Source organism: Palaemon carinicauda, chromosome 39 (genome assembly GCF_036898095.1).
Source record: "Palaemon carinicauda isolate YSFRI2023 chromosome 39, ASM3689809v2, whole genome shotgun sequence".
Taxonomy (NCBI): domain Eukaryota; kingdom Metazoa; phylum Arthropoda; class Malacostraca; order Decapoda; family Palaemonidae; genus Palaemon; species Palaemon carinicauda.
This window is the reverse complement of record NC_090763.1, coordinates 18642618-18664864: the sequence shown is the minus strand read 5'-3', so window position 1 is coordinate 18664864 and position 22247 is coordinate 18642618. Positions and strand designations below refer to the sequence as shown.

Below are 22247 nucleotides of genomic sequence, written 5' to 3'. Positions count from 1 at the left end.
AAAACTTGTATTAACCCTTTTACCCCCGGGGTATTTGGAAATTTCCAACCCTTAACCCCCAGGGGGTTATTTTTTCCCCATCACATTTTGCAGTATATTTTCTTTAAATTGCTCTAACAGCCTTAATTTTTGTCATAGAGAGGTCAGGTTGGTCTCATTCTCTTGGAAAATGCCTGAATTTTCTGAAAAAATTATCAAAAAATATGAAAAATTAATTTTTATAGCATTTTTTTGCAAGGACGTACCGGTACGTCCATGGGGGTAAAGGGATGGCTTTTGTGAAACGTACCAGTACGTCCTTTGGGGGTAAAAGGGTTAATCAATTGAATTTGTAAGTTGGATCACATTACATAAATCTATCAAGGGCACGTGTCATTAAGAAAATTTTAGAAAATTAATTTCACATCAACTGGAGACCATTGCAGTAATATTTATTTTGTGTATATGTTGATATATATACAATGAATTTTTGTTGGGGGTTAGAATCATTTCTACCACTGACAGCCAAAGGAATTTGTTAATTGAAAATTTTAGGTTTTGTAATCAAGTATTTTTTTTTTTATATTGACCTAGATGTTACTGTTACTTGATGGATTCTTTGAAATTGTTTAGTTTTTGTTCTTGCTTTTTTCTATTTTCCTATGTACATGTCATATTGACTTTTATATTTTTAAAGAGTATGGATGTCTCTTAGGGAAAGGTTTTAATTGATGAGATATATAGCTTTGTGTACTGAACTATTTTCTGTTACCACAACCACTTAGCATTAGATTGCCATTGGTAATGCAAAGAAATTTCTTAATACATTGCATTTCTGAGGCAGTAAATATGTAAACCGTCATTCCCATAAGGGAAACTTTAACACACACATTTTTGCAGGTAAAAAAATCTACATACCAAGTTGCCTCTGCTCTAACTTCGTCAGAACTCCCATCATCCTCATCTTCACCATCATCATCATTGTCTTCATCTCTTATATCTAGTAGACCTAGTAGAAGCTCTGCCCGTGCTTCTCGAGCTCTCAGTAGAGTATCTCTAGAGGACTCTGACGAAGATGAAGATTCTGAAGGGGCTCGAGAAAAATCTCCACCTCCGAGACGCTCACGTAAGCGCTCTTCTAGGTCTTCACAGGCCTTGGAAGATCCCGATTACCATGCTAGTGGGACTGTTAACATTATTGGGGGTTCCTCATGCAGTGATCTCAAAGACAGAGTGCCGTCTCTTAAAATTAAGTTACCTGAATCTGTGCCTAACACAAGTATAAGTGCAAGTTTAAGTAGTGAAAAACCAAAGAGTATTGAAAGTGTTACTAATGTTAAGGTAAATGCAAACAGTATATCAGAAGCGAGTTACAGAAGACACGTTAAGAATAAACGCAGCGTAGACAAACAGGCGTGTGGTTATAAGGAAAGTAAAATTTCTGGTAGTGGATTTAGAACTACTGGTGAATGTTCAAACGATAATGTTTCGTCTAGAGTGTCGGCAAGAAGTAGGGGTAGAGACGTTGATCTTAGTACGAAAGAGGCAGAAAATCGCATTCCACCTATTTTGCCCGATGTGGCACAACCTTGTGCAAAAGCTAGTTCAGACACAGATGATAATGTTAGTGATAGCTCAACACAGGGACCAGACTATGCAAATTTCCAGCCAACTGTATCCTTGAGAAGATTAGGAAATTATCCTTTGTGTGATGTTGTTACCAAAGAAAAATCTGGTGGGACTCGCAAATCTTCAGATAAAGATAAAAGGGAACGGGGCGATTTAGTTTTAAAATATCCATTTGGTGCAGATATCCCAGTTAGTATAGACAAAAGTAAGGTCACGGAATTAGAGACTAGTGTCCATCCAATTACCTTGCCAAAAACTTCTGCAAAAAAGTCTTCTTTTGTTGAGAAGACAGTCAAACAAGCTAAATACATATTAGAAACTGAATTACCTACTCCTGAAAAGCATATTTCAAATCAAATTGAATCTATTGAATTAGATGCTGTAGGTAGGCCAACATTACAGCATGGGAAACTGCCTGAAAAACTTGATAAAGATCTAAAGAAAGGTCTACCATCGGTAACAGTTACCTTGCCAAAGAAACCGGAGACAGCATTGGTTGCAGAAACTCTATCTGAAGACATACCAAGTAAATGTGTTAAAATTGAAAAATGTAAGACAGACGTTCCCCATAGTTATAAAGATGCTTTGTCTTTTGAGGGAGTTTTGGAACCAGCAAAAACTGATGTTACAATACCAAATTTAAAGGGTCAAAATATTGTACAAAACTTATCTGGAATTCACGAATTGAATAAGAAGGTAACTCCCTCAGAGACAAAGCCCTCCTCCAAATCTCTTAGTTTGATAGGCAATCTTTCAACAAGTGAATGTACAGCGACAGAAAGCAATTTAAAAAGGAAATCCCCAGCTGAAGCTGCTGTTATTCAGCTCCTTGAATACACTAGCAGTGAAAGTAATTTAGCAAGTAATAATCCATGCCATGATATTGCACACACAGGCAAAACTGTGATAGGGAGTCCCAGTAATGCAAAAGAGATAATTGGTAGTACAAATTTGTTGTGTAAGAAGGCTGATGATAAATCTGATGTAGAATCTAAATCTTCTGCACACTCTTATGATGAAAAAAGTGTTGAAACTAGAGAGATAGAGAAAGAAAACTTGAAAGTGAGTGAAGTTGGTGGACAGTTATCTCAGATTCCTACAAGTAAAAATGTAAATGTATCAAATTCATCAGTTAAGACAAAGCTCTGGGAGAAATTATTAGATACTGCCAAAAGAAAAGTTGGTCCTTCAACTGAAATAGGACCTGCTGGTCAGAAACATAGCGTCTCTGACTCAGGAAATGACAAAAAGGTTAACAAAGAAGAAATAGTAAAATCAGAGGAATTTGAGGGAAAACTATCTGGTAATATATCAGGTGAGAGTAGAGTGGACAGCTACACCCCAAAAGAGAAGGAAACTGTCGAGAGGAAAAACACTAAAGAGGTTGAATCCTCTAAAAGTCCACCTGGTATTGAGGAGGAATGTAATGAGCACTCAAAGTTGGTAAATACAATCATCCTATCCCTAGAAGATCAGTATAGAGAAGAGAATGTATCAGATGTAAAATCTGAACAGGTTGAGAAAGGTATTAAGGAAAGTGATCATAAAGATATTTCGAATACATTGTCAAAAGTAACTGATGAAGAGAAAATTGAACTAGAGCAGTTTTTAAGATTTGACAAGGAACAAATTGGACAGGAATGTCCTCCTGAGGTTGTTCAGAATGTTTCTAGCTCTGTCACAAAGGTAGTTAAAGAACCTGAGGCTTTGTCAACTAGTTCTTTTATCAGCACTTCTCCTTTTTTGCTTACTGCAAATTTGGATAGTGATGTTAACGAGGAGGAGAGAGTGAATCGTCAGCTTATAGGATATGTGACTGTAACTCCTGTTGATCCCAACCTAGATGAAGAATTAATTGGAACCCTTAAATGTGATAATACAGTTAATAATGAAGACACTAACAAAATCGCAGAAGACTCAAATCTTGTCAGTTCTTCTGAAACTACAGATGAGGTTTTAAAACAGAAAATAGAGGCAACCAATACAGAAACTGTCAAACAATTACTACCACCACACACACAGCCTACCTCAGATGTGGTCCCATGTAAAGAAGGAAGAATACCTGCCCCTCAATGTATTGAAACAGATGTAAAGCCTTTAAATCTGGAGTCAGAATGTGCACACACAAAATTTAAACAAGATTCTGGGGATAGTTCATCTTTTGAGAAAGCATTGACAAAATCAAATGAAGCATTCACCACAGGGGTTGCACCATTTGAAGCGGATCATTCCAAACCACTAATTAAAGATAAATTGTCATCCGCAAAAGTTGATGATAAAACCCTTCCAGCTTCCAAATTCTTGACAGAAGAGAAGGCTCCAGAACAACAGACTTCGGTTTCTTTACGAGAAAATGTTGTCTGTGTTAATCCTACTAGTAATCTATTAGATTCTCAGAAGGTAGTAAGACCTTTAACCATAGATGATAGGAAAGCAGAGGATGACACCAATGTGGTTTCTAGTTCTGCTCCCCCCTTAGATGAAAAGAAAATACCAATAGATCCCTCTGATGAAGCAGTCACAAAATTAATGCCGGTAAGTTCTCATGCTCCTAGTGAAATACACCAAAATATTTCAACCATCACTTCAAAATGCTCAAAAGAAACAGATAGTAAATGTAAAATCAAGAAGGAAGTTGTAGTAAGGAAAGAAGAAGTTAATAGCAGTTTGGTGGTTATTACTGAATCTGTGGAAGATAGCATTGTAAAGGAAAAATCAGGATCAGAATTTTCAGATGACATTAAGGCAAAATTAGATATTTCAGAAGATACTGTTTTAGAAGCAGAATCAAAAGTTACAGCAGCTGATATTGTTAAAGCAAAACCAGAAGTTTCAGAAGGAGATACTACTCTTAAGGAAAAATTAAATGTTCGAGGAGATACTACTTTAAAAGCAGAATCTGCAGATTCAGAAGGTAAGATTCTTAAAGGAAAAGACAAAGATAAAAGTGTTGAAGAAAAAGCAGAAGTTTCAGAAGATGAGATTGTTAAAGTAAAACCAGAAGCTTCAGAAGATAAGATTGTTAAAGTAAAACCAGAAGCTTCAGAAGATAAGATTGTTAAAGGCAAAGCAGAATTTTCAGAAGAAAAGATTGTTAAAGGCAAAGCAGAAGTTTCTGAAGAAAAGATTGTTAAAGGCAAAGCAGAAGTTTCAGAAGATAAGATTGTTAAAGAAAAAGGAGAAGGTTCAGAAGATAAGACACTTAAAGTCAAAGGAGAAGTTTCAGAAAATAAGATTGTTAAAAGTAAAGCAGAATTTTCAGGATATACTATTCCTAATGCAAAATTAGATGCTTCAGGAGATATTGTTTTAGAAGCAAAATCGGAAGTGCCAGGAGCTAATAGTATTAAAACAAAATCAGAAGTTTTGGGAGGAGATACTACTCTTGGGGCAAAATTAGATAGTCTAGGAGATACTGCTTTAAAAGCAGAATCAGAAGTTCAAGAAGATAGCATTGTTGAAGGAAAATCAGAAGATTCAGGAGATACTATTCTGAAGGCAAAATTAGATTTTTCAGGAAATACTATTTTAAAAGCAAAATCAAAAGTTTCAGAAGATAGTATTGTTAAAGGAAAAGCTGAAGTTTCAGAAAAGATTATTAAAGGAAAAGCTGAAGTCCCAGAAAATAAGATTATTAAAGGGAAAGAGGGAGTTTCAGAAGAGATTGTTAAAGGAGAAGCTAAAGTTTCAGAAAAAATTCTTTTAGAAAAAGCTGAAGTTTCAGAAGATAATATTATTAAAGGAAAAGCTGAAGTTTCAGAAGATAAAATTGCTGAAGGAAAAGCTGAAATTTCAGAAGATAAGATTGATAAAGGAAAGGCACAAGTTTCAGAAGATAAGATTGATAAAGAGAAACCAGAAGGTTCAGGAGATAAGATTGATAAAGGAAAAGCAGAAGTTTCAGGATATAATATTTTTAAGGCAAAATTAGATGTTTCCGGAGATACTGTTTTAAAAGCAAAATCAGGAGTTCAGGTGGATAACATTGTTAAAGGGAAAGCGGAAGTTTCAAAAGATGAGATTGTCAAAGGAAAAGCAGAAGTTTCAAAAGATAAGATTGTCAAAGGTGAAGCTGAAGTTTCAGGAGATAAGATTGTCAAAGGAAAAGCAGAAGTTTCAGAAGATAAGATTGTTAAAGGTAAAGCGGAAGTTTCAAAAGATAAGATTGTTAAAGGGAAAGAAGAAGTTTTAGGAGGAGATACAATTTTTAAGGAGAAATTAGATGTTTCAGGAGACACTGCTTTAAAAACAGAAGTTGAAGTTCAGGGAGATAACATTGTTAAAGGAAAAGCAGAAGTTTCAGAAGATAAGATTGTTAAAGGAAAAGCAGAAGTTTCCGAAGATAAGATTGTAGAAAAAGTAGAAGTTTCAGAAGATAATGTTGAAGGAAAAGCAGAAGTTTCTGAAGATAAGATTGTTAAAGAAAAAGTAGAAGCTTCAGAAGATGAGATTGTTAAAGGAAAAGCAGAAGTTTCAGAAGATAAGATTGTTGAAGGAAAAATAGAAGTTTCCGAAGATAAGATTGTTAAAGGAAAAGCAGAAGTTTCAGAAGATAAGATTGTTGAAGAAAAAGAAAAAGCTTCAGAAGATGAGATTATTAAAGGAAAACCAGAAGTTTCAGAAGATAAGATTGTTAAAGAAAAAGTAGAAGCTTCAGAAGATGAGATTGTTAAAGGAAAAGCAGAAGTTTCAGAAGATAAGATTGTTGAAGGAAAAGTAGAAGTTTCAGAAGATAAGATTGTTAAAGGAAAAGCAGAAGTTTCAGAAGATAAGATTGTTAAAGGAAAAGCAGAAGTTTCAGAAGATAAGATTGTTATAGGCAAAGCAGAAGTTTCAGAAGATAAGATTGTTGAAGAAAAAGTAGAAGTTTCAGGAGATAAGATTGTTGAAGAAAGAGTAGAAGTTTCAGAAGATAATGTTGTTGAAGGCAAAGCAGAAGTTTCTGAAAATAAGATTGTTAAAGAAAAAGTAGAAGCTTCAGAAGATAAGATTGTTAAAGGAAAAGCAGAAGTTTCAGAAGATAAGATTGTTGAAGAAAAAGTAGAAGTTTCCGAAGATAAGATTGTTGAAGAAAAAGTAGAAGTTTCAGAAGATAAGATTGTTGAAGAAAAAGTAGAAGTTTCAGAAGATAAGATTGAAGAAAAAGTAGAAGCTTCAGAAGATGAGATTGTTAAAGGAAAAGCAGAAGTTTCAGAAGATAAGATTGTTGAAGAAAAAGTAGAAGATTCCGAAGATAAGATTGTTAAAGGAAAAACAGAAGTTTCAGAAGATAAGATTGTTGAAGAAAAAGTAGAAGTTTCAGAAGATAAGATTGTTAAAGGAAAAGCAGAAGTTTCAGAAGATAAGATTGTTAAAGGAAAAGCAGAAGTTTCAGAAGATAAGATTATTATAGGAAAAGCAGAAGTTTCTGAAGATAAGATTGTTGAAGAAAAAGTAGAAGTTTCAGAAGATAAGATTGTTAAAGGAAAAGCAGAAGTTTCAGAAGATAAGATTGTTAAAGGAAAAGCAGAAGTTTCAGAAGATAAGATTGTTAAAGAAAAAGTAGAAGTTTCAGGAGATAAGATTGTTGAAGAAAGAGTAGAAGTTTCAGAAGATAAGATTGTTAAAGGAAAAGCAGAAGTTTCAGAAGATAAGATTGAAGAAAAAGTAGAAGTTTCAGGAGATAAAATTGTTAAAGGGAATGCAGAAGTTTCGGAAGATAAGATTGAAGAAAAAGTAGAAGTTTCAGAAGATAAGATTGTTAAAGGAAAAGCAGAAGTTTCAGAAGATAAGATTGTTAAAGGAAAAGCAGAAGTTTCAGAAGATAAGATTGTTAAAGGAAATGCAGAAGTTTCAGAAGATAAGATTGTTAAAGGCAAAGCAGAAGTGTCAGAAGATAAGATTGTTGAAGAAAAAGCAGAAGTTTCAGAAGATAAGATTGTTAAAGGAAAAGCAGAAGTTTCCAAAGATAAGATTGAAGAAAAAGTAGAAGTTTCAAAAGATAATATTGTTAAAGGAAAAGCAGAAGTTTCTGAAGATAAGATTGTTAAACGGAAAGCAGAAGTTTCGGAATATGATATTGTTAAAAGAAAAGCAGAGGTTTCAGAAGATAAGATTTTTGAAGAAAAAGTAGAAGTTTCCGAAGATAAGATTGTTAAAGGAAAAGCAGAAGTTTCAGAAGATAAGATTGTTGAAGAAAAAGTAGAAGCTTCAGAAGATGAGATTGTTAAAGGAAGAACGGAAGTTTCAGAAGATAAGATTGTTAAAGGCAAAGGAGATACTGTTACTAAGGAAAAATTAGATGTTACAAGAGATACTGCTTTTAAAGCCGAGTCAGAAGTTAAGGTAGATAACATTATTAAAGGAAAAGCAGAAGTTTCAGAAGGCGATATTATCAAAAGGAAAGCAGAAGTTTCAGAAGGCAGTATTGTTAAAGGCAAAGCAGAAGTTTCAAAAGGTAATATTGTTGTAGGGAAAGCAAAAGTTTCAAAATATGAGATTGTTAAAGGAAAAGCAGAAGTTTCAGAAGATAAGATTGTTACATTGAAAGTAGAAGTGTCAGGAGATAAGATTGTTAAAAGAAAAGCAGAAGTTTTAGAAGATAATATTGTTAAAGGGAAAGTAGAAGTTTCAGAAGATAAGGATGTTAAAAGAAGAGCAGATGTTTCAGAAGATGAGATTGTTAAAGGGAAAGCAGAAGTTTCAGAAATTAAGATTGTTAAAGGAAGAGCAGAAGTTTCAGAAGATAAGAATGTTAAAGGAAGAGTAGAAGTTTCAGAAGATAAGAATGTTAAAGGAAAAGCAGAAGTTTCAGAAGATAAGATTGTTAAAGGAAAAGCAGAAGTTTCAGAAGATACTATTCTTAAAGCTAAATTAGATATTTCAGAAAAAATTTTAATTGCATCAGAAGTTCCAGTAGATAAGAGTGTTATACCAAAATCAGAAGTTTCAGTCAGTCCTATTGTTAAAGAAAATGCTTCAGATGAGGTTACCATTTTCAAGGCAAGAAAAAATGTTTCTAAAGAATATACCCTTTTTAAAGCAAAGATAGAAGTTTCAGGAGATGCCAGTGTTAAAGCAATAGCAGAAATTTCAGGAGATACTGATGTTAAAGGAAAGACAGAAGTTGAAATGGGAGGCACACTTGTAGAGATGGAAAAAGCAAATATTGATAAAGTTTGCACTGATGCAAATTATTTAGAAAAAGAAAAAGCTGACAAAGAAAAATTAGAAACTCAAAGCGATAATGTAGAGAAAGAAAAGGCCAGTAAAGGGGATGCTCTTGATATTAAAGAATGCTCAGCATCACGAAGTAAGAAACCTAGATTAAGTAGAACAACAGTTTTTAGAGATTTGAATGAAAGTACCAAGGCAGATTTATTGGTAAATACAGGAAATGTTGCTGTAGGCAATGTCAGTTCAGAAACCGAAAAGAAAGATGTAGAAGACCAGAGTTTGCCTGCAAAAGAAAAATCTTCAGAAAATGTATTGGAATCTAGGACAGAAAAATTTGTAGGGCATGGTAAAGGTGATTCAAGTAATGGTGGTGAATATGCTAAAACACTAGGGGTGACTACAGGAGAGGTTCCTTCATTCGATAAAGCAAAATTACCATCGCAAAGTACAACTGTATTTGATATAGGTGATAAAGTTCCTGGGATACCTATGGATTCTAGTGATCAGCTGTCAGATCTGAAAGCTGATTCGGCTGATTTACAGTGTCCTGAGGTTGAAAGCAGTTCAAGTATTAATTGTCCAGAAAGTCAATCTGTGGAAATTTCTGGCAAAATTACTGATCCAGGAAGCAAAGTCAAGCACAATGTAACCATATTGTCATCAAACAAGTCTTCACCTGCTTCATGTAATGTTTTGAAATCCATTGGTAAGTTACTTTCAAAAACAATCACTGAAACTACAATTAAATCAAGTGATAAAGAAAGTGAAGTAAGACGGGAAGAAGCAACTGATGCTATTTCAGGGTTAAATGCTGATGATTTGAAAGGCGAATGTTTGTCTGCTATATCTGAGTCCTCTGCAGATTCTATTAACGATGTAACATCTATGTTGTTGAAAAGTGCGACTGTTTTTAAAGAGAAACCTTTGCAGTTGGTGTGTCATGTTGACAATATTGACAAAGATTTACCTGAACATAAAAAAGGTACTCGTAGTGACAGTAAAAAAGAAATTCCGCTCATACAGTTCTCGTTTGATCCCAACAGCAGAATATGTATGCCGAATGTGTCCTCAGATTCCGCGTCTTTGATTAGTGAAAGTAAATTGCTTTGCACAAGTAACAAAAATAGCAATACTATTACAGATTCGTCTAAACTTCCGGGAATTCATTCCAATACAAAAAGTACCAGGGTAGTGACAAGTGATTTGATTAATAAAAATGTTCCGACAGATACGTCCGATATTAATACCAGAGCAGTAACCAGCAATTTGAGTAACAAAAATGTGCAGGCTGATACACTTCCTCCTAAATTACCTGGCCAATTGAAAGGAAAGGGTGAAGGTAATGTTATTTCAGTTAAACCTTCCAGCACAAGCAGTGAAACTTCAGAATTGGTTAAAGATAAGATTAGTAAAATTTCAAGCCAGCAATTAGATAGTGGTAATGTGATTGAGACTAAAATAATTGCTGGGACCAATAGAACCAATGAACTTGGCACTATTGATTCAAAAGAAAGTGGATCCATCATTTTCAAGCCTCAATTGGAAATAGTTGCATGCAAATCAGATATTTGCACTTCTGTGTCTGCTTCATACTCTGCAGTGTCAGAGTTACAAGGTTCTCAAGGTAAGGATAAATCATTGGAATTGGACACCACCTCTCAAAGTAATTCCAGTACTCAGAACAATGCGAGTGCTTTATCTGCACAAAAATCAAATACACTTCAACTCGATGTGGAAGGTATAACCCAACTTCAACAGAGTATCAGCAGTGATAAAGCCGATACAACAGTGCCTTGCAAAGGAATATGTGAGAATGAAGGACAAATTGTTACACCATGCAAAGTGTTGAGCAGGAATGATGAAATGGCAAAGACAGGAGAAGTACCTGTGAGGAGGTCTAGTTTGGAGGAGGATAGTACAAGTACTATTTTGAAAAAAGAAGACGAAACTAATACAGGTGCTCTTGAGGAAAGAGTCAAAGATTTGTGTTCTCAAGATAGAAGCTACATTAATACAACTTCTGAAGTGAAATTTGAAAAAGTTACAGGTTCTCATGAGAATAACCAGACAAATACATCTACTAATGAGAAAGTCAAGACATTTGTGGAAGTACAACAAAAAGATATGTTTAACATAGATACGGAAGAGAAAGAACAAACAAATGAAGATACCCAGGGGAAGATCCAGGTGAACATAGCCCCCCAAAATAACCAGTCCAATAAAATTGCCCAGGAAAAAGCTCAGTTGAATATAAGAGGTCTTGATAAATCTCCAATAAGTACAAATGTTCTTGAAGTTCAGTCCAGTACAGCTGCTTTGGAGAAGGCCTCAGAAAATATTTCTGACCAGGATAAGGTTCAACAACATACATCTAAGGAAGAAGTGCAAGCAAATGTAACTACGCATAAGTTGGTTCTGCCAAAAAAAGCTGTTCTAGAGGGAACTCTGACAAATGCAGTGGCAATGAAGAAAGAACAGAAGAATACAGCCACTCATGAAAACGTTAAAACTAATACAGCAGCTCTTGAGAAAATCTCCATCAGTACAAAAGGTGGTGGTAAAAAACAAACAAGTGCTGAGGAAACTGGAGGTTATAATTCAGATGTAAAGAACAAAGTAGGTTTGTCTTCACCTGAGCTGTGCATGTTGAGTACCAAGAAAGAATTTTCAGTATCTGCTATTACCACTTCTAGTAATGAGAGTAGTTCAATACCTGGTACAGTAATCATGAAGGCAAGTGAAACTGTGTGTGATAAATATGAAGTTGGTACACTCACAGCTGTGCTAGTTGCCAGTAACAGGACAGTAGAGGAAGGGTCATCTAAGGTACCAGATTGTGGTAACAGCAATGACCCAACTGTGGTAATGACTCATAATCTCTGTGGTTCTGCAAATGAGACTAATGTAGTTATAATGGATCCAAAAGTAAGTGATCCAATTGAAAAGTGTGTTATAAAAAATACACCTTTATCAGAGTCGATAACAAATACACCTTTATCAGAGTCAAGTAATGTTCCCAGTGGAATCCTGACATCAGCCATGGAGAAACTTTCCCAGAGGGAGTCTCCATTACGTGGTAATTTAGGAAAATCTACGGAAACAAGTGCAAGAGCAACTAGTAGCATGATTAGCATTACTGGAAGAAGTATTTCAAGTGAAAGTGATAATGACAACAAAGCTTTTATAGTAGCTGCTGATACTACAAGCATGTGTAGCCTACCAGCAGGTGCAGGAATGATCATATGTGATTCTGATAACAAAGGCAGCCTCATTTTATCTGATTCACCAACCATAAAAGATTCCATCGTTACGAGTAAATCTGAAGATTATGCACCAAAAGTAAATGCACCCAAAGCAATAAACACAAATAACAGAAATATTTTATCAGACATAAAATCACCTGGTTTGAGTGATAAAATTGTTACAAATGAGGAGCAAAAAGATAGTGTCTCTGGAAATATTCTCAAGGTTGCCGAACCCATTAAGGAGAAAACTATACCAAGGGGTGATGTGGGTAGTGAAAGTTTCTCATGTATGCCAACTTTTGGTAGCTCTAGTAAAAATCTCAAAGAATCTAACGTATTCCATTTGGATAGTTTTGGAGACAAAGCTGTATCATCAGACTCTAGTAATTTTGACCACAAGGCCATAAAAACAGAAGAAGAGTATGGTAACAAAATCAGGAAGCCAATTTTGTCCTCTTCACAACTGTCTGATTCAGATGAGAAGTACATAGCAGACTCAGTGGAAAACAAATCAAGCTCTAGTAGTGAGGGCAGTGCTCAAAGTAATGAAAAACCAAAGTCAAGGTCAAGTGTTGAGAGTAGGTCAGCAATAGAAGCTGTGGTTTCTACAGAAACTAATACTGGCAAGTCTTTAAATCTCAAGGGTGGGGTAAAAGAAATGCTTCAACTCCTAGGAACGGATTCTAGTCATGAGACCACCAAACCATTTGAAAATACATCAATGTCAGTTGAATCTAGTAACAGTAGCCATTTAACATCTGGAACAACACCAAAAATACTTAAATCTTCTAGAAAACACAGCAATGTAGGTGAACCTGCTCCCAAAGTAACAGAATCTATTTGTGAGGTCAGCACATCTGTGAAAGATATAAAGAAAATGTTGGATATCCCTTGTACGGGAGCCAGTGAAGTGCAATTGTTATTACCTGCTGTACGGTTGGGTTGTCAAGAGGAACGCTCACTGTTATCAAGCTCGGGTCAAAAGGAAGGTTTACCATTGTCAGAGATAACATTTGAAGAGAAAGCAACTAGTGGAAAGGAATTAGTTTCATCAAGTGACGAAGTGTCTCCATCAGACAATGCTAGCAGAGCTGTTCCTAGTTCAAGTACACAAAGTTTTATTCAAACTGTTGAAGATCATAAGAAAAGTCATTGTGGTAAGGTATTACCCGGAACCTTCGTGACCACAAACTTGAACTGTACTCCTTTGCCTGATAAGGATTATGGTTTTGAGAATGTGGCCGATAAGGGTTTGTTGCTCACTGTTAATACAGATGAAGATCCAGTCATATCAACCACCAAATCAGAAACTTGTATGACACAAAAGGCAAAGGGGACACCAGGGGCTGATAGTTCTCAGATGGAACAAAATATAACATCCTCTGACCAATGTAATGAAGCTTTTAAGGCAAAAATGATTTTGCAGAATTCAGCTGGAGTTACTGGTAGCAATTTAGTTACAAAAATGGTTCTCAAAGAAACAAAAAAATCAACTCTTGGGAACATTGACAACAAAGGAAACAATGAAAAAGAGAAGCAGCTTGAGCCGAGTCCTAATATATTAGAAAATGTGTATTCAGAAAAACCATGTAAAGTTTACAAAAATATTTCTAAAACTAGTGTTGCAGCACCTAAAGTAGAGCAGGCCAGTGAAGCTTATGAGAAAATAGTACAGGACAGTAAAGCAGATGAGAAAATAGCCTCAAATTTGCCACTGCTACCAGAAAAGTTGAAAGAAGGAAATACATCTTCATATTCTGATAAGGGCACAAGGAATTTAAATTTACCAATGGAATTGGGTAAAGATGTGTCCCCACCGAATATTAAGGAAGAATTGTTAGTGGGCGGTAGATTTATAGAAGCACAGAAGTCATTACAACTTGTTCAGTCGGTTGAAGTCAGGCCTGTGTCACAAAAATTAGGTGAAAATATTCAAGAGCTGCTGGATGGGGAAAGGGGTAGTGGGAATGACATAATTGAAAAAGCTGAGATCCCAGTGATTGGCAAAAGTATTGGTGAAGGTATGCCATCTACTTCGGTCATCAAAGCAAAATCATTTGGAGACAAAAATCTTGAGAAAACTGTTATTGAACCAACACCGGGATCAGAAGAATTATTTGCAATAGGAGGAAGTGATAAGTTGAAAGGAAAATTTCATGGGAAGTCTTCTTATAAAGAAGAAACCAGACAAGCTGTGTCATCTGAGGCATCTGATCAAAGCTTAGATCGTATGAAAGTCCCAAAAGATTCTTCCATGAAATCTTGTTTGGAAATAAATCCAGGAAAAATAAAAGTTCCCAATATAGTAGACTTGAAGTTGAAAGCTGAAGAGAAACCCAAGGTCAATACAAAGTCTTCCCTCGTACAAATGGATTCAGTTGGAGAGCCAGCATTACTATTAGATTCAAAGATAATCTCTCACCATCCTGCACAAGGGGGTTTAATTTCATATAAAAATGATCCTACGGCAGCTGTAAAGCCTCCTTTGGTTAGTGAAGAAAAAAAGCAGGAACTGGTGAAGGTTTCTGTTTCAAAGAAAGAAGAATCATCAGAAGTGAAAGATGAGGATAATCTTGAAGTCACTCCACAGCAGGGTACACAGACTCAAGTTGTTACTTCAGAATCTAATAGAGGGTTTGCTTCAAAGTTGTCTTCGCCCATATGCAAAACTAAAGTTGGTGAAGTACATTCAGAATCTGTATGTCAGGTTGCAACCTATATTGGCCCATGTCAAGGTAAAAGAACTATGCATAAAGATAACCCTCAGGAATTGATGATGGAACACACACCAGTAAATTCTTTTACACCAGCTGTGTATGGTGAATCAATTGCTAAACTTGATTCAGATCAGGTTGACATATCTACAAGTAGCACATCTTTGGGAAACACTAGAGATGTTGAAGTGCCTAATTGTTTTTTAATAAGTAATAATGCTATTTCCTATGATTCAGGTTCTGTGGAAAAAATCCCTATGCCTAATACTTCTGTCAAAAAATCTGTGATAGACACTAAACTAGAATCAAAGGACTGTTTGAACGACGGGAAGGAATCACAATCAAATGTTTCTCATCAATTGGGGATGTCTTTGCCTAAGACGGAAAGTTCGGAAGTATCAACTTCACATATTTCTCAAACATCTGTGGTAAAGGAATGTTCTAAATTGACATTAAAAAGAAAACTTGAATCAACAAGTGCTGGTGTTGTAGTTCCTGCTAAAAGCAAACTGGATTCTCTCACTAAATCCAATGTAAGTCACAATAATAAAGGAATGGCAATGCTAAACAAGGTAGAGAAGTCTAATGAACAAAACATAGAAGATTCTGAAAGAATATCAAAGGAGGAAAGAAAAGTTTATGAAGGTGAAACAACTGGCTGGGATTCTCTGAATAAAGTAGCTAATACACCAGCCACTCAAAGTGATGAGGGCCAGTCTTTCGTTGATTTCAATCCAAGTCCAAAAATAATCTCAGATTTTAGCAAAGGAAAGTCATCTGACAAGGTTAACTGTAGTTCATCATTGATTGAGGCTGGTCATGTTCAAGGCCCTGTTACTAGTATCATCACTTCATCACTTTGTTCAGCAGAAATGTCTTTTATGCATAGAGATTCCACACCAAGGAAGGCCAGAACTAAAACAGATTTTAGTAGTATTGAAGATATAGCTGGACTGTATACAAAGAAAGAAAATAAAGCTGACTTGTCGGTTAAAGACATGGTCTTGAAAAAGGATGGTAGTGGCCAAGGGGTTTCAAATTCAGAAAGTGAAAATTTTAGTAAATTTGATATTGGGAGCAAGGCAAAAAAATGTTTCAGTAATGTTGCTGGTGGGGAAACAAACTTCTCTGACAAGTCTAGTGATTATCTTCAAAAGAAAGTCTCTTTTACACCAACTTTGTCAAAAAATGCTGAGAACATACATACTTGTAGCGATGCAAAGAGCGTAGGTAGTGAAATATCCGATAATGTCCCTCTGAAACAAAGCTATGTGAAGAAACCACATGACGCTTTAGTAGATCAGACTTCTAGTGATAGCAGAGAAAGTGATAGTTTGGGGGAAAAAAGTGATAAAGTGGATGAAAAACCTTTTACCTTATCAAAAACACTTGATTTGAAGGAAAAAAGTACAAATCACTTATTGGTGAAAGATTCGCCAAAGAAAGATGATCCGATAAATAAACAAAATGTTGCTTTGCAGCTACCAATTCAGGTTCCCCAAGATATAGATATTTCAAATGAGAAAGAAAAATCCTGCCATGTTGTATCAAGAGGAGGATGCTCTAATGAAAAAGAAGAGGCAATTCCTCCTCATCCTGTTTTAAAGAGGGAATCTGTTTTGGGCCGTAGATCTTCAGAAGAATTGCCATGTGATAATGTTAGATCTTTAGATAACGAACACCTCAAGAAAAATGCTGGAAATAGAAATTCGTCTAGTAGTGGTGATGATGCAGAGAAATGTAGTGATGTCCATTTAGTCTGCAAAGAGAAGTGTGAACCAGGTCTTTCCACAGAGAAGTCAGACCAGTCTGTTGTTCAGGGTAAAAATTATGGATTAGGTTATTCCTCGGGTGAATTAAGGGGAGATCAACTTCATCGATCAGGTGGTCAGTTGTTAAAAGTTGTTAACTTGAAAAGTAACTTAGGGTTAAGGGAAAGTAATTCTTTGGTAACTAGTGCTGGTGGTGGCATTGTAATTAAAAAGGAAGCTAGTCTCCAGTCTGAGCAAGAGCTAAAGATTGAAGGAGAAAATAAACACACATTAACCTTAGACAAAGAATCTCTCAAGGATTCAGTTGGCTTTAAAGATAAACCTGTAAACAAGTCAGGAAGTGATGCGTTTAAAACTGTAACTCGTGTGAGCGCAACCAGTGTTAACGAAACAAACTTAAACCCTTCGGATAGAAGCGTAGACTTCAGGAAGGAGGGTAGTTTCTACGGCAGTTGTTTTGGTGCATTGCGTAAAGGTAACTTTGTACAAAATGAGGAGAGAGTAGGGTTTAGAGATTATATGCAAGACAGTACTGTGAATTTTGAGGAAAGTGAATTTCTTGGCTATGCCAGTTTTTCTGGACATCAGAGCTCAAAACTCTCAGCCTGCAAATCTCTGGGAAACTCATCAAAGGTAGTTAAACAGAAATCCATAACCTTAGCGACGTCAGGTGATCAGAGCAGCAACGATGAGACTTCTCAAACCTGCTTGGAGGAGAAAGAGGTAAACCCTTCAAGCCAGGGAATAAGTGAAACAAAAAGTGAATACTTAACCATATCCAAAAATAACGAGCATAAACAGAGAGACGCAAAGCATTTACATGAACATTTAAATGTGGGAAGTTGCAGTTCAAATTCTGAGCAGAAAACTATACTGTACCTTGGTTCATTATTACCTTCCAGCGATCATCAAAACATAGATATTCAACCATATGTGAAGGTAAGTTAGGTTTATATGGTGCTATTTAAAACTGAACAAAAGTGTTGAGTGTGTATCAAATATGTAGAATGAGTTTGTATGGTCATGCATATTTTGGTGTTGATATTTGTGCAACTTTTTAATCAAGTTGTTTAAAGTTGAACATTCATTTTCTTGTCTTTGCTGCAGAGCTAATCTGACTAATTTTATTTTTATTATAGGTTACTATGCTATGTAAATTTTATTTTTACTTTTTTATTAATTTTTGAAATTATTTGGTTATCTCATTTTGTTACGTTTTCTATATTTGTGGTGTAGAAAGAAATTTAATGATTTTCAACGATGTGAAATATTTTAATTACTGTATATACGTGAAAGACGGCCTTTGATCGACATGGAATATGTTCATTAACATGAACTGTTATTCTTCCTAACTCTCCCATTGCATTTTCATCCCACCCTACCTCTCGTCCCAACAATATTGTACTATTCCTGATGCAATAGCAAAATAACTTTTACTTCATGGAAACCCACATACAATAACTGAGAACGAGGGTATCTCAAAAGACTGAAAGATGAAATGAAACTTTCCATCCAACAAAATAATAAGTTTGAAACATTCACTGTTGAATGGTGGTAGGTTGGCCAGGGCACCAGCCACCCGTTGAGATACTACCGCTAGAGAGTTATGGGTCCTTTGACTGACCAGACAGTACTACATCGGATCCCTCTCTCTGGTTACGGTTCATTTTGTCTTTGCTTACACATACACTTTTCTATCTAGTTCCTCTTCTTCTTGTTCTCTTAAAATTGTTATTGTTTAAATAGGAAAAATTTATTTGAATATTGTTACTATTCCTAAAATATTTTATTTTTCCTTATTTCGGTATTTCCTTTCCTCACTGGGCTATTTTCCCGGTTGGGGCCCCTGGGCTTATAGCATCCTGCTTTTCCAACTAGGGTTGTAGCTTAGCATTTAATAATAATAATAATAATAATAATAGTCTGGCCTATTCTTTCCACATTCTTCTCTGTCCTCATACACCTGACATTACTGAAATTACCAAACAATATTTCTTTGCTCGAGGAGTAAACTACTGCAGTGTAATTGTTCTGTGGCTACTTTCCTCTTGGTAAGGGTTGAAGAGACTCTTTAGCTATGGTAAGCAGCTCTTCTAAAAGGACACTCCAAAATCAAACCATTGCTCTCAAGTCTTGGGTGTTGTCATAGCCTCTGTACCATGGTCTTTCACTGTCATGTGTTAGAGTTCTCGTGCTTGAGGGTACACTCGGGCACACTATTGTCTTATTTCTCTTCCTCTTATTTTTTTTAAAGTTTTTATAGTTATAGATTGATTTATTTTGTAGTAGTTTCTGGATTTAATATTTTATTTTAATTGTTAATTATTTATCGTGTAGCTTATTTATTTCCTTATTTACTTTACTCACTGGGCTATTTTCCCTGCTGAAGCCCTTGGGCTTATAGCATGCTTATTTTCCAACTAGGGTTGTAGCTTAGCAAGTAATGATGATAATAATAATAATAATGATGGTAAAAATAATAATAATAATAATCCATCCATATACCAAGGCACTTCCCCCAATTTTGGGGGGTAGCCGACATCAACAAAGAAACAAAACAAAAAGGGGACTACTCTCTACGTTCCTCCAGCCTAACCAGGGACTCAGCCGAGTTCAGCTGGTACTGCTAGGGTGCCACAGCCCAACCTCCCACAATTCCACCACAGATAAAGCTTCATAATGCTGAATCCCCTACTGCTGCTACCTCCGCGGTCATCTAAGGCACCGGAGGAAGCAGCAGGGCCTACCGGAACTGCGTCACAATCGCTCGCCATTCATTCCTATTTCTAGCACGCTCTCTTGCCTCTCTCACATCTATCCTCCTATTACCCAGAGCTTTCTTCACACCATCCATCCACCCAAACCTTGGCCTTCCTCTTGTACTTCTCCCATCAACTCTTGCATTTATCACCTTCTTTAGCAGACAGCCATTTTCCATTCTCTCAACATGGCCAAACCACCTCAACACATTCATATCCACTCTAGCCGCTAACTCATTTCTTACACCCGTTCTCACCCTCACCACTTCGTTCCTAACCCTATCTACTCGAGATACACCAGCCATACTCCTTAGACACTTCATCTCAAACACATTCAATTTCTGTCTCTCCATCACTTTCATTCCCCACAACTCCGATCCATACATCACAGTTGGTACAATCACCTTCTCATACAGAACTCTCTTTACATTCATGCCCAACCCTCTATTTTTTACTACTCCCTTAACTGCCCCCAACACTTTGCATCCTTCATTCACTCTCTGACGTACATCTGCTTCCACTCCACCATTTGCTGCAACAACTGATCCCAAGTACTTAAACTGATCCACCTCCTCAAGTAACTCTCCATTCAACGAGACATTCAACCTTGCACCACCTTCCCTTCTCGTACATCTCATAACCTTGTTCTTACCCACATTAACTCTCAACTTCCTTCTCTCACACACCCTTCCAAATTCTGTCACTAGTCGGTCAAGCTTCTCTTCTGTGTCTGCTACCAGTACAGTATCATCCGCAAACAACAACTGATTTACCTCCCATTCATGATCATTTTCGTCTACCAGTTTTAATCCTCGTCCAAGCACTCGAGCATTCACCTCTCTCACCACTCCATCAACATACAAGTTAAACAACCACGGCGACATCACACATCCCTGTCTCAGCCCCACTCTCAACGGAAACCAATCGCTTACTTCATTTCCTATTCTAACACATGCTTTACTACCTTTGTAGAAACTTTTCACTGCTTGCAACAACCTTCCACCAACTCCATATAACCTCATCACATTCCACATTGCTTCCCTATCAACTCTATCATATGCTTTCTCCAGATCCATAAACGCAACATACACCTCCTTACCTTTTGCTAAATATTTCTCTCATATTTGCCTAACTGTAAAAATCTGATTCAAACAACCCCTATCTCTTCTAAAACCACCCTGTACTTCCAAAATTGCATTCTCTGTTTTATCCTTAATCCTATTAATCATTACTCTACCATACACTTTTCCAACTACACTCAACAAACTAATACCTCTTGAATTACAACACTCATGCACATCTCCCTTACCCTTATATAGTGGTACAATACATGCACAAACCCAATCTACTGGTACCATTGACAACACAAAACACATATTAAACAATCTCACCAACCATTCAAGTACAGTCACACCCCCTTCCTTCAACATCTCAGCTTTCACACCATCCATACCAGATGCTTTTCCTACTCTCGTTTCATCTAATGCTCTCCTCACTTCCTCTATTGTAATCTCTCTCTCATTCTCATCTCCCATCATTGGCACCTCAACACCTGGAACAGCAATTATATCTGCCTCCCTATTATCCTCAACATTCAGCAAACTTTCAAAATATTCCGCCCACCTTTTCCTTGCCTCCTCTCCTTTTAACAACCTTCCATTTCCATCTTTCACTGTCTCTTCAATTCTTGCACCAGCCTTCCTTACTCTCTTCACTTCTTTCCAAAACTTCTTCTTCTTCTCTTCATATGACTGACCCAGTCCCTGACCCCACCTCAGGTCAGCTGCCCTCTTTGCCTCACGTACCTTGCGCTTTACTTCCACCTTTTTCTCTCTATATATTTCATACTTCTCTATACTATTACTCTGCAGCCATTCTTCAAAAGCCCTCTTTTTCTCTTCCACTTTTACCTTCACTCCTTCATTCCACCATTCACTGCCCTTCCTCATGCTGCCTCCAACAACCTTCTTGCCACGTACATCACTTGCAATCCCAACAAAATTTTCTTTTGCTAACTTCCACTCCTCCTCTAAATTACCAGTTTCTCTTACTCTCACCTCGTCATATGCTATTTTCAACCTTTCCTGATATTTACTTTTTACCCCCGGTTTTATTAGCTCTTCAACCCTCACTAGCTCCCTTTTACATCCACCTACTCTATTCCCCCACTCTTTTGCTACAACTAATTTTCCTTCCACCAAAAAATGATCAGACATACCGTTAGCCATACCCCTAAACACGTGCACGTCTTTCAATCTTCAAACATTCTTTTAGTTATCAACACAATCCATTATAATAATAATAATAATAATAACAACAACTTAGTTATCAACACATAATCCATTATAATAATAATAATAAAAATAATAATAATAACAACAACTCCCAGGAAGCCATGAAACACTTTAAACCTGGAAAAACTGTTGGGATGGAGGACATACTGCACTTTGGCAGCAAGACTGAATCATGGATATTGGCATTTCTTAACTGTGCAAGAACATTCCTGATCTGAAAACTATGGGGAAGAGCTTAAGTTTGATAAAGACCCAATGACCCCTGAGAGCAATCTGCCAATATCTCTTCATCTGCATCTTATACAAACTGTACAAACGGATGATGATGGCCCGCATAGCTCCCACACCATACCAGACTGGCTTCAGGGCAGAAAGATCCTGCTGTTGCCAGGTACTTAGTCTCACTCAGTATATTGAGGCTGGGTTTGAGCTTGGGTTAATCACAGGGGAAGTATTTGTTGACCTAACAGTAATCTGTGACATCGTGGCTTCTTTTGAAACTTTCTTAAGTTATTCGCAACTTGAGCATTATGCATATCATCCAGTCACTGCTGAGTTACAGACTCTTCTTTGTTGAAATGGACGGTAGGAAAAGCAGATGGTGAAAACAGAAAAGTAGGCTCCCATAGTGACTGATGGACCCCAAGCTTTTCAACATCTATACCATCGATCTTCAACATCTATACCAATGATCAACCAC

At 36.5% G+C, this 22247-nt stretch overlaps 1 protein-coding gene across 1 annotated transcript in view; it reads left to right on the top strand.

Moving 5' to 3' along the window:
* Nucleotides 1-22247, top strand: part of LOC137631053 (titin homolog) — a 129715-nt gene that overhangs the window by 47874 nt on the left and 59594 nt on the right. The window contains exon 5 of the mRNA XM_068362644.1: nucleotides 880-17433. Coding sequence (XP_068218745.1) covers nucleotides 880-17433 — 16554 coding nt within the window. The remainder of the gene's footprint in view (nucleotides 1-879; nucleotides 17434-22247) is intronic.